The sequence below is a fragment of the Bufo gargarizans genome, chromosome 11, assembly GCF_014858855.1.
Source record: "Bufo gargarizans isolate SCDJY-AF-19 chromosome 11, ASM1485885v1, whole genome shotgun sequence".
Classification (NCBI taxonomy): Eukaryota; Metazoa; Chordata; class Amphibia; order Anura; family Bufonidae; genus Bufo; species Bufo gargarizans.
The window spans coordinates 44,796,581-44,808,787 of NC_058090.1; the positions used below are offsets into that span (position 1 = coordinate 44,796,581).

General features: G+C 46.9%; 1 protein-coding gene across 1 annotated transcript; it reads left to right on the plus strand.

Moving 5' to 3' along the window:
- The first annotated feature begins 428 nt into the window (after positions 1–428).
- On the plus strand, positions 429–11,132 carry MED6 (mediator complex subunit 6). Its single transcript, XM_044271442.1, has 8 exons — positions 429–519; positions 2,968–3,127; positions 4,671–4,762; positions 5,671–5,753; positions 7,072–7,180; positions 9,640–9,755; positions 10,072–10,099; positions 10,787–11,132. The coding sequence occupies exons 1-8, from the start codon at positions 498–500 to the stop codon at positions 10,912–10,914; spliced, it is 738 nt and encodes a 245-aa protein (XP_044127377.1). The 5' UTR covers positions 429–497; the 3' UTR covers positions 10,915–11,132.
- The last annotated feature ends 1,075 nt before the right edge of the window (positions 11,133–12,207 follow it).

Here is a 12,207-nt window from a genome sequence, read left to right on the forward strand (position 1 = left end):
TTTTCCTTTTTGGAAATCTGTCCTTAGAGGAGGTAAATCTTAGAAAAGTAATTGCAGCATGTGAAAACCCATTCTAAGGGGTACTGATAGTTAATGAAGATACTAGGGGCATTGGAAGGGGGCACAAAAACTCTGAATATGGCTATATCACAGGCCCTGGGCACAAGAGCTCGGGTATGTGCTCCTAATAACACTGCCATAAATGACTACACAGATGACGTAATTACATCTAATTGCAATGCAGTCTTCCCACATACAGAGGGCGCTCTACAATCTTCTTGTTCTATGCGGCACCAGACTAGCTGCAGACATATAAGCGGTAGAGGCAAAACTACTTTTTATCCTCTCAGGTCTCGTTATGAGAGGCCCTTGAAGCGCTATACTGTATGGGGATTTATCTCCGACAAAATGGCTGACGACGACTTACAGGAAATGACTACTGAAATGTTTTCACTTTTTGTCTGGTCTCCGGAAGCGGCTTGTGTGTGCGTTTCACCATGGCGGGGGTGGATATCAGAGGTAAGTGACTGTCTGCGTTTTACCTTCTCTTTAGTGAGGGGCAGCTGATACATACAAGGGGTTAGGTCAGCGGCCGTGCCTTGTAATGACGCCTTCTGCCGCTGCTGACAGCTCCTACTGGATCCCCTAGTTCTGCAGTAACAGGGGGAGATCTAGTGGATGCCAGGATCTGTTTATGTATGTTAGAAAGTCATGATCCACACTGCCCCATAACAGTGCAGGCTCGGTACCCCCGGCTGGATCCAAAGCTCATTTCTGTGGGGTGAGCCCTGTTACTGAGAAGGAGGACCCCTCATTGGGGTTATTCAAGATCTCCGCTGACAGCCATTGAATGGGAGCCTTTATTGATGACACTGAGACCTGGTCATGTGGCTTTTTCGTTTTTTTTTTTTTTTTTTTTTCACACTGCAGAGTTTTCAGCCAGATTTCGGCACTTATTCAAAATGTGTGAAATTCACCCAAAAACCATGCCTCGTTGATGTCATATGGAAATCCATGTGGTAGCCTGCACGCTTACAGATTTGAAATCCACATGTCAGTTCTTGCTATTACATGTTGAGCGAACTTGTGTTTTAAGTTTGGCGTCTAAAGTTCGGGTTTGGGTTATCGAAGAATCGCGTTATGGATTCCGCCACCACAGACCACAACGGAATTCGGAATCCATATCGGGATACTTCGATAACCCGAAGCTGAACTTTAGACGCCGAACTTAAAACACAAGTTCGCTCAACACTGCTTGCTGTGGGAACTGTGAGGGCCGGCCACGTGCTAATTAGGGCCAGATCTAAGTGCGGATTCGGCACATGTCAAACTGGAAATCTGCGGCAGAGGATCTGATGGGAAAATCAGTTGTCTGAACATGCCCTCAAGGCCTCATGCATAGTGATGAGCGAACTTCTGTTATAAGTTCGGCGTCTAAAGTTCGGCTTCCGGTTAGCGGAGAATCCCGATATGGTTCCCGATATGGATTCCGACTTCCGTTGTGGTCCGTGGTAGCGGAATCAATAATGGCCGATTATTGATTCCGCTACCACAGACCACAACGGAAGTCGGAAACCATATCGGGATTCTCCGCTAACCGGAAGCCGAACTTTAGACGCCGAACTTAAAACAGAAGTTCGCTCATCGCTACTCATGCATAGTGTTGAGCGAACTTGTGTTTTAAGTTCGGCGTCTAAAGTTCGGGTTATCGAAGAATATTCCACGGACCATAACCGAATTTAGAATCCATAAAGCGATTCTTCGAGAACCCGAACTTTAGACGCCGAACTTAAAACACAAGTTCGCTCAACACTAGTCATGCACATGACCGTTGTTTTGGTCCGCATACGAGCCACAGTTTTTGCGGCTCGGATGCGGACCCATTTACTTCAATAGGGCCGCAAAACATGCGGACAGCACTCCGTTCCGTGGTCCGCAAAAAAATATATAACCTGTCCTATTCTTGTCTGTTTTACGGACAAGCATAGGCAGTTATATTAACGGCTGTCCGCGCCGTTCTGCAAATTGCGGAATGCACACGGACGCCATCCGTGTTTTGCGGACCGCAAAACACACAACGGTCGTGGGCATGAGGCCTAAAGGACAGTTCTAAGACTTCTTCTAACACATGACTGGGAAGGATTCTCATTATGAGAAAGGAAACAAAAAAGGCACCCATTCAGTGACAGCAAGCAGAGATGGAATTTTAAAGTAGATTAGAAGAAGGAATGAGCATGTGGCTGGCTGGTCAGATGTGGACTAGAGATGAGCGAACTTCTGTTTTAAGTTCGGCGTCTAAAGTTCGGGTTTGGATTAGCGGAGAATCCCGATCTGGAACCGGATATGGATTCCGACTTCCGTTGTGGTCCGTGGTAGCGGAATCAATAATCGGCCATTATTGATTCCGCTACCACGGACCACAACGGAAGTCGGAATCCATATCCGGTTCCAGATCGGGATTCTCCGATAATCCAAACCCGAACTTTAGACGCCGAACTTAAAACAGAGGTTCGCTCATCTCTAATGTGGACCCTTTCATTTCAATAAGGCCACATCCGTATGTCCGTCCCGCGGCCCCGCAAAAAAAAATAGAACTACTTCTTGTCTGCTTTATGGATAAGAATAGGCATTGTTCCAATGGGGCTGCAAAAAAAAAAAAGGATGCAACGTGGACGTCATCCATATTTGGACTGCAAAATACATACAGTCGTGTGAATGCAGCCTTATACCTCATTCACACGTCAGTGTTCAGTCAGTGATTTTGAGCCAAAACCAGGTGCGGCTCTAAACACTGAACAGGTGCAGATCTTTCCCTTATACCTTATGTCTATGGAGGCTCCACCACTGGTTTTGTCTTACAATCACTGACCAAACACTGACGTGTGAATGAGGCTTTACGCTGCGGCTCAGATCAAGGCTAGCAGATGTTGCTCTCTTACCCATGAGGCTTTGCTGTTATTCTTCCAGATAACTTACTCAGCATCTCCTGGGTGGACAGCTCCTGGATCCCCATATTAAATACGGGGACTGTGCTGGACTATTTCTCGGAGAGGAGTAACCCCTTCTACGACAGGACCTGCAATAATGAGGTGGTTAAGATGCAGCGGTTAACACTGGAGCATCTGAAGTAAGTTCTGCTGGGGGCTGTATGATGACGTTGGCATTTTGTTATGGGCACACAGTGATGCCCTCTCCTGCCGTACACAACATGTAAGGCGCTTTCTACACCCCCCATTGATGTGGCCAGACATGGCCAGCCAGCAGCGTCTATCCCCGAAGCCTGCACTGTCACGCCTGCTCTGCTTTACTGATTGGACGGGTTTCGTTATGGAATGAGTCTGCGGTGGAGCTGCTGCTGACGGCCACTTCAGGGACCACTTATTTGTGGGGAAACAAGAGGATCGGCAACAGACAAGTGGTGGGGATACACACGTCAGATTGTCATCAGGTCCCGCTACCACCTGCCCCCCCCTCCTGACACGTCTGCTTTAGTAACTACTTGTGTTCCCCATGCAATGACAATTCTGGAGCCTCTATTCTTAGGACTCTTTGCTGTGTTCTTCCTCCTGGATATTTAGGAATAAAATCATTCCCCTTGTCACATGGGTGCATCCTTACCGAATGACTGGCAGACTGTGCAGGGACACCCCCACCTAGCTGGACCCAGTTGTCACTTATATTCTTATTTTGAGGAGGAATAATGGTCCAACACACAGAGGACAGGTCTTCGTGCATAAGACACACTATGTTTTATTACTTGTGTTTATAAAGTATTAGCATGGCAATACCTTAAAGGGGTTGTTTATCTTTGGGGGAATGGGTTGGCAGGACACTGTCTACTAGACCCATCCCCGTGTGGCCAGACCTGGGTGGGGAAGCATACTTTCGTGCTCCTTCGGCCCCCCACTGCTGCTGCCTCACTCTGGTCCCTGCCTGTCAGCATCCTATTTGATGTGGGCCACATGGCCTCTGCAGCCAATGACTGGCTGCAGCGGTGATGTCTCCCCCATGCATCACTTGGCCCAGTGAGGGGGTCACATCATTGCTGCGGCCAGTCATTGGCTGCAGCGGGCATTTGACCTGCATCATACAAGATTTTTATAAGCGGTGGAGCGAAGGAATCGGAACCCAGTGGTGTGGAGCAGGTAAATATGAACAACCCCTTTGAAGGAACGCACTAATTATGTCCAGTGCTGGGTCTGAGGTGGTCGTGCATGACATAGGGTTTCTCTTAGGACCCCTGTATTATGCTCCAACCCTTCAGGCCCTGCAATAGGCATAACACAATTATCCATTTAGCCTGGTGTGTGCCACTAAAGTGAAGCCGATGTTTAAACTGTGCAGAATTACTTGGAATTGCTCCTGACCACAGCAGGACTGTGATCTCCTATCCCCTGCAGACCTGTAAGTACAGTACACACCAGCGCTCATGGCCGCGGTACTCTGCGGACCCAGACGGAAGTAGTGAGCATGCGGTCAGAGACTCCGGCCCCCGTTAATGTGCACTCTGCTGATGGGTCTGCAGGATATAAAGGGAGAGGAGCCGGACGTCTCCACGGGTTATTCTAAAAATGCTTCCATGGCTAAAGGGAACTACAGAGATCCTCCAATGAAGTCGTGAACATGTCCTTAAATACATATCCTAACTCTGTGTTATGTCCGTATTCTAGTCAGATGGTCGGCGTGGAGTATATTTTGCTGCATGCACAAGAGCCCATACTGTTCATCATAAGAAAGCAGCAGCGGCAGTCGCCTACACAGGGTGAGATAAAATATACTGAATGACTGTAGGGTAAAGGGATTTTATAAGTTATAGATATTGATGAGCTACAGTATCCTTAGCTGAGCTGCAGTAACCGGGCACGGCCACTACACAGTAAGTGGAGCTGTCTGCTCTGGTGTTGGCAGCTGCTGTGTACAAGCTGATTGGTGGGGGTGCCGGGTGTCAGTCGATCTGATATTGTTGTACACCTAAGAACTACTTGATGCAGCATGTTTTAGGTTGATCTACCTTACAGGTATACCTGATCTGAGGACCCCCATCTATAGGCCAGAGCAGAGGACATCTTTTAGAAGGAGCTGTGTAAAGCTTAAAGGGGTATTCCCATGTGGGACATTGATGGTAAATGCTAGGATATGTAATCGGTGTCAGATAGGAGTGAGCTCCAGAGGTCGGACCCGCACCTATCTCTAGAACGGGGCCCCCAGTGTAAAGTAAAGCAAACCCCACATTCCTGGCTTTCTCTCTATTCACTGCCATGGGACTCCCGAAAATATTTCAGCGCGCTCTCTAGAATTTTTTTCAGAACTCTTATAGCAGTGAATGGAGAGCAAGTTGTGCATGTGGGGTTTGCTGTCCTTTACATTGGGGGTCCTGTTCTAGAGTTCGGATTGAGGTCCAGAGGGGGGACCCTCGCCTATCTGATACTGATGGCATATCCTAGTGATGTGACACCAATGTCCCAGATAGGAACACCCCTCAAAGCTTTTACACAGCTCCCTCTAAAAGATGGCCTCTGCTCTGGAATCTATAGATGGATGAGGGTCGTTAACAAGAGTCCGCCTCTAGTAATACAACATTGTCTAATTATTAAAATAAAAAAACATTTTTGACATACCGTGAGCACCTTGTTCCAAATAATTGCTGACCTGATCGGTTTCTCTTTGCAGCTATACCACTGGCTGACTACTACATCATAGCAGGCGTCATCTACCAGGCCCCCGACCTCGGATCTGTTATCAACTCCAGAACGGTAAGATACGGTGACGTCACCCAGGCTGAGTTTACTTCGGCTCTGTTGTGGCGCAGATACCAGCACATTGTAGCGGCTCCTCTCCATTTGCTGACGGCAATGTCATTTTATAGGGAATCTGCTAGTCCGTATATAGTGGCCTCTATGGGGGCAGCATAAATTACTGACCGTCTCGCTGATTTCAGTGCTGTCTCTGATTTGTGAAAATGTTGTCACGTAGATCCACATGCGTGCTATCAGGCAGGGGTCCGATGTCTTCATGAGCAGTGGGCTCCCCCCTGCTGACTGCCCGGCCGTGCCTGTATTGTGGCCCGCAAACAGCAGGTCCGCAATATGCGGGCACCGCCCGTGTGCCCCTCGCATCGCCAATAGAACATGTTCTATTTTACTGCGGTGCGGATGGATCACGGACCCAATCAAGTTGAATAGGCCTGGATCCGTCCCAGCCGCCGCACAGATAGCATCTGTGCATCGGGGACCGCTAATTGCGCCCCCCTCCCCCATGCACGCAACGGCCGCGTGCATGAGGCCTAACTGTGCATAGGGAGAAAGCTGTCAATCGGCAGCCCGTCAACAATCGATAAACTGTAATTTGTACGAAACAACAACATTATCACACAGCACGGTTCCCTTTAATTTGTCCACTCTACTGTTTATTGCATTGCTTTTCCTTGTATAGGGAACATTTTGGGAAATCCGTGTCTTAGGCCGGGTGCGTAAAGAGACCAGTCCTGTGTGGAGACTTACTGGAAGTGCTCCCTGGTATGGAGACTTATTGACACTGCAAGGAAGAGAACCATCTCACCAGCGCCACCTATCGGAAGTGGCTCCCTCTGAGTCAAGATGCAAGTTTCCAACAAGCCTTAGGATTTGACAGAGGAGACACTACCAATAGGTGGCGCCGGCGAGATGGTTCTTTCTTGGGAAATCCGTATATTAGAGCACAGCCTGCAGTGATGGCTAACCTCCGGCACTCCAGATGTGGTGAAACTATCACTCCCAGCATGCTCCATTCATTTCTATGGAGTTCCAAGAAACAAGTGTACTTGGGAGTAGTGTAATTGCCTAATATAATAGTGTTTCCAGCCGCTGATATTCCGTTCATCCTCTCCCTGTGACATTGTGCGGATTCCCTTGATTCCAGCCATTTTTGGTGATACGGTGGATAGTTCATCCTTTTTTTTTTTTTTTTTAGCAGATCCTGTGTGTTCTATTACCAGATAGTATTAGTAGTTACTATGGAGCAGTAACAGTTCTCATTTACTCCACATGATAAGAACTCCTTATAGAATTGCTGATCCATATGTGATTTTTCCAGCTTAGTGCGATTCATGGGATCCAGTCAGCATTTGATGAGGCAATGTCTTACTGCTGCTATCATCCCTCTAAAGGCTACTGGTGGCAGTTTAAAGACCAGGAGGAGAGAGGTATGTACATTATTAATCTGGTGCAGGAGTAGTTGGTCGTCTTCTTTCTCTATATAAAGGGTTTGTGCCACAAAAAATATTCAACATTTTTCAAACCAGCCCCTGGATCTGAATACTTTTGTAATTGCATGTAATTTAAAATTTAGTATAGTCACTGAGCTATTCAATAAAATGTATCTGTATAGCGCCACCTGCTGTTTGTTCTTTTCCTTATCGCTTGGCCACGGAGGTGGTCGCACGTGCTCAGTTCAAATCTTCAACTTTTGCCAGCCATATCTTCTGTTTAGAAGCTGTGGCAGTACCAGGGAGAGAGCTACAGCAGAAAGGGCAAGCCCCTTGAACTGTGATAGGGAAAGGACATGCCCCCTGAGCTGCCAGCTTCAATTAAATCTAGCAGAGCACTTGGAGCCGTGAATGTGGACATCTCTGAGTCCGTGGGAGGTACAGGGCTGGTTCTAGCTTTGTTAGAAAGGTATCGTTGTGTACTATATGTCTGATTTTCATTATTTACATCAATCACGGTATAACCCCTTCAATGGCATAACTAATTATATTAGGGGGAGTTTGAATGGAGTGGCAGTCAAGTATGTGCCCTGTGGCTCCATAGTTCAAGGTTTATGGGCCTGAGACATCCAGGTAAAGGACTCAACCACCTCTACATTCAAACTCGATTGCAGTCAGTAGGAATTGGGCACTCGGGACTCCCATTCTAGTTACAGGTTGGGTTCCTAGCAGTGGGGCCCTCTAGACATTTTACCGGTCTACTAGAAGCTGGTGGATGTCTAGGTATTAATATGATGCGCCTGCTCAGCCAATCACTGGCCACTGCGGTGGCCTACCTCAGCCAGTGATTGGGCATTTCCTGTGTGTGGAAACGGGAGCAGGAAGTAGAGATCAGATAGCCATCAGAACTGGAGCAACAGAGGATTAGGGAGGGTGAGTATCGCTTCTTTTATGGTTTTATCCACACTTATGAGTGCTTTGAATTCCCCAGAGAACAGCTCCTTTAATATTAATACATTAATTTATATAGCAATTATTAAAATATATATATATTATATATATTAATTTTTTTGCAAACCTGCTTCATTTCAGAAGCCGGCGGCTTTTGCTGGTTTCAGAATTGTTGCCATTAAAGTAGGGTTGTTTCGGGTATCAAATTTTCGATACCCAATCGATACTTTTGCCTGGTATCGACCTCGATACCAGGATTTGCCTTTTTTCGATACTAGGCTTCGCTATTGCTCAATCTAGTATCAGAGAACAAGGAGCGCGCTGCTCTCAGCGTGCTCCGTGTTCTCAGCAGCACAGGGGAGTAGGAAGCAGTCTCTCCCTCCCCCTGTGCCGCTACCACCAATGAGGAGAGAGGGGCGAGCGCACTGCGCCACCAATGAAAGTAAATGTTTAATACAAATCCCGGAGGTGGGTGCTGACGGGGAGCTGCGATTAGCTGCCGTTAACCCCCTCAGGTGCCGCACCGGCCTCCTGTATTAAATGTTAATTATATTATCATTGGTGGCACAGTGCGCCCTCCTCCCCAGTATTAAAATCATTGGTGGCAGTGTAATCCTGGGGCTCCGATCGGTTACCATGGCAGCCAGGACGCTCCCTGCTGCTGTGTGCACTATGAACAGGGCAGCAGGGAGAGTGTCAGAGCCTATTCACAAATAAGCTTTTTGGAGCAAAACCCGGGTCGGGTGTTTTATCTTTCTGTACACTGCTTGTTATCGAACTGAGTTTGTGAGTATAATGAGACCTTTTTACTCAAGGTGCTTCACTATTGTCGCAACCTTTTGGTTTTTCACAGAAGCTTGGATGAAAGAGAGAGGGAGGCTTTACCATGTCCAATTTTTCTGAATGGTTCTGGTGCAGGAACTTTCTTCCGTGATCTCCTGAAGCAGCGCGGTCCAACTAATAACGCAACGTGAGATCCTATTCACCCTAATAGAGCTCTATCAGGGTGAATAAGACCAGGGATGAAAAGATCCCAGTATCTGGGAAATAGTTATTAAATAAAAAGTAAAATAAAAAATATTAAGTATAAATCAACCCCTTTCCCAAATATAAAAATAATAAATAAATAAACATATCGCCACGTCTGAAAAGTCCAAACTATTAAAATATTTAAAAAATGTCCTATGCGATGAATGCCGTAACAGAAAAATATATATTTTTTTAAATGCACGATTGGCCATTTTTTTGTCACCTCCCCCCCCCCCAAAAAATAGGATCGGATTGTTCTATTATGGGCCAGACGTTCCATAAAATGCGGAATGCACGCAGCTTTTTTGGGTGTTTTTCTTTTTTCCGCGTGGTATCGAAACAACCCTACATTAGAGTGTGATGTACGACCTCCCACAAGTGTACATTTTTGATTATCCAAAACTACATTGCAGAATGCACAGAATCAGATCTATTTCTTGGGTTCATACTGTTCGTATTTGTACTTTTCATTACAGACAAAGCCAAACCCAAGGCTAAAAAGAAGGAAGAGGCCAGCTCCTTCTTCCAGAGGCAGAGGGTGGACGCGTTACTTCTAGAACTCCGGCAGAAATTTCCTCCAAAGTTTATTCAGGTGAGTTCAAAATGTGTCAAAAGGTGTAACCTGTCTGGACACACACCGCCATATACCCGTTCACTGTATCGTACCGAACATGTTCTGACCTCTGCCGTGTCTGTCTCTCCCATCCCCCCGGCTCGGAGGTGCCAGGTCCTGCACCCTCTAACCACTCTTGACTGTCATGTCTCCTGTGCTATGTAAAACGTATGCTAAGTGGCTGGAGTATCCCTTTAAACCAATATCAACATTGCATTGCCTATTGTAGCTCTCCAATGTCTACCAATAATAAGAATAATCTATTTTCTGGTTCTCACTTTTTTTATTATTGCAGCAAAAAACTGGGGAGAAACCAGTAGCTGGTAAGTGTTTGTTCCCCTATTCATGCGGTGTGGGTGGAGAATATTATATATTAAAGGGGTTCTCCTATCTGGATGGATTAGATTGATGCACCACCAGCTCTTAGGTTTCCCATAGACTGTAATAACACTGGACCCCTGAGTGCCCGTCCCAGGTACTCACCAATCTGACTTATCCTCTACCCTATGAGTAGCTGACACATATTTGAGATGGGGGAACTCTCTGGCTTAAAGGGGTTCTGCAGTTTTTTTTTTAAACTGATGATCTATCCTCTGGATAGATCATCAGCATCTCATCGGCGGGGTTCCAACACCCAGGACCCCCGCTGTTTGAGAAGGCAGTGGAGCTGGCAGTAGCGCCGCGGCCTTCTTGCTGTTTACCGCAGGCCCAGTGACATCACAACTAGTATCAATGGCCTGGGCGGAGCTAAGCTCCGTTCACTTGAATGGACCTGAACTGCATCAGGCCATTGATACTAGTCGTGACGTCCCTGGGCCTGCAGTAAACAGCAAGAAGGCCGCCGCGCTACTGCCAGCGCCGCTGCCTTCTCAAACAGCTGATCGACGGGGGTCCCGGGTGTCGGACTCCCCGCCGATCAGAGGATAGATCATCAGTTTAAAAAAAACTGCAAAACCCCTTTAAGGTAGAAATACATTTATTAACAAAAATTCTGCTTTATCTTCTTTTAGTGGAGCAAATAAAAAAAGAACCCGAGCAACCGACTGAAACCATAAAACAAGAGGAAAAGGAGCCGGTTAAAGCTCCGTCGGGAGGTACCCCCAAAGGTCCCCCAGAGAAGAGAATGAGACTGCAGTAGAAGAGGACCCTCCGAACAGAGTGGCGGGTTCTTACCCTTACATGTGGACGTTGTACATAGCTGGATACATGCACCATGGGCAATACCTCTAGATGCCAGCCCTGCCAGCTGGTGGAGGGGACTTTTTTTTTTGCATCTTTGTGACAGAGACTATAAGAAGGGGAATGCATTGGTTTTGTAATTTTTATAGTTATGTAAAATTATATAAAGTGACTCCCTTTGTGTGTGATCATTGTCATTGTCGGGGAAAGCAGAATTCCGGATTATTAGGACCACACAGAAGAAGGCGGCCCACAGCAAGGGTTATAATAGGTTAATGTCCTTTATTTAAAAAATCAGTTTGTGGGTGTAGATGAACTGCCCACAGTGCTATGTGCTGCAAGATCAGCCAGAAATGTAACTGCCTACTACACCCTTCCATGAAAACTAAACCCACTACCACCCCCATCATCTACTTGCTGTCTACTGCCGTACAGCTTTGATATGACAAGCAGTGGACTCTGCCTAGCCTGCTTGTGGATTGGGAGCCCATATGGGTCTGACATCACGACCTTTGGGGGGAATTCTAACAGAGTGGATCACTGTTGTGATGTCAGAGGAAATACCGTCTCCACAGAGGCGTTATTTATATTCAGATAACCCCTTTAAGATTGGTGCCATTTCCAAGCTCTTTGTCTGCCGATCCATCTATCAATTCTGTGATGCCGTAGGCCTGCTCGCTGTCGCCCCCCCAGTGGGCAGAATATCATAGGTCACCAGACCAGAGGAAGGCTGTCCTGGAAGTAAATAGCACTCTGAACCATGACTGTAAGGGCGCATTCACATGACCGTAGTGTTTTGCGGATGCACACGGATACCAGCTGTGTGCTTTCCACAATTTTAGGGCCACAACTATAATAGAAAATGCCTATTCTTGCGGACAAGAAAAGGACATGCTCTATCTTTTTTTTTGCAGGGCTGCGGAATGGAACCATGGATGCGGACACCACACCGGTGTGCTGTCCCCATCTTTTGCCCCCCTCCCCCAATTGAAATGAATGGGTCCGCACCCGTTCCGCAAAATTGCGGAAGGGATACGGACTCATTCAAACGGCCCTAAGTGCACCACCTGCCCATGCAGTGGAGTGGTCCCTAGTCCAGCTGCAGGAAAGACATGAATTGAGGGGGGTTGTTTTAAATGCTGGGAGCAGAGGCTGCACATATCAAACTTAACCCCTTATTGACGCAGCGATTTACCGTTTTTACATTTTCATTTTTTATTTACCTGCCTTGGGGCTTATTTTTTGCGGGACA

Excerpts from the sequence above, each read along its gene's own strand:
- MED6 (XM_044271442.1), top strand. The coding sequence starts at position 498 with ATGGCGGGGGTGGATATCAGAG. Across the intron at positions 3,128-4,670 it reads TTAACACTGGAGCATCTGAA|TCAGATGGTCGGCGTGGAGT; the intron begins GTAAGTTCTGCT and ends TCCGTATTCTAG. Across the intron at positions 5,754-7,071 it reads CTGTTATCAACTCCAGAACG|CTTAGTGCGATTCATGGGAT; the intron begins GTAAGATACGGT and ends TGATTTTTCCAG.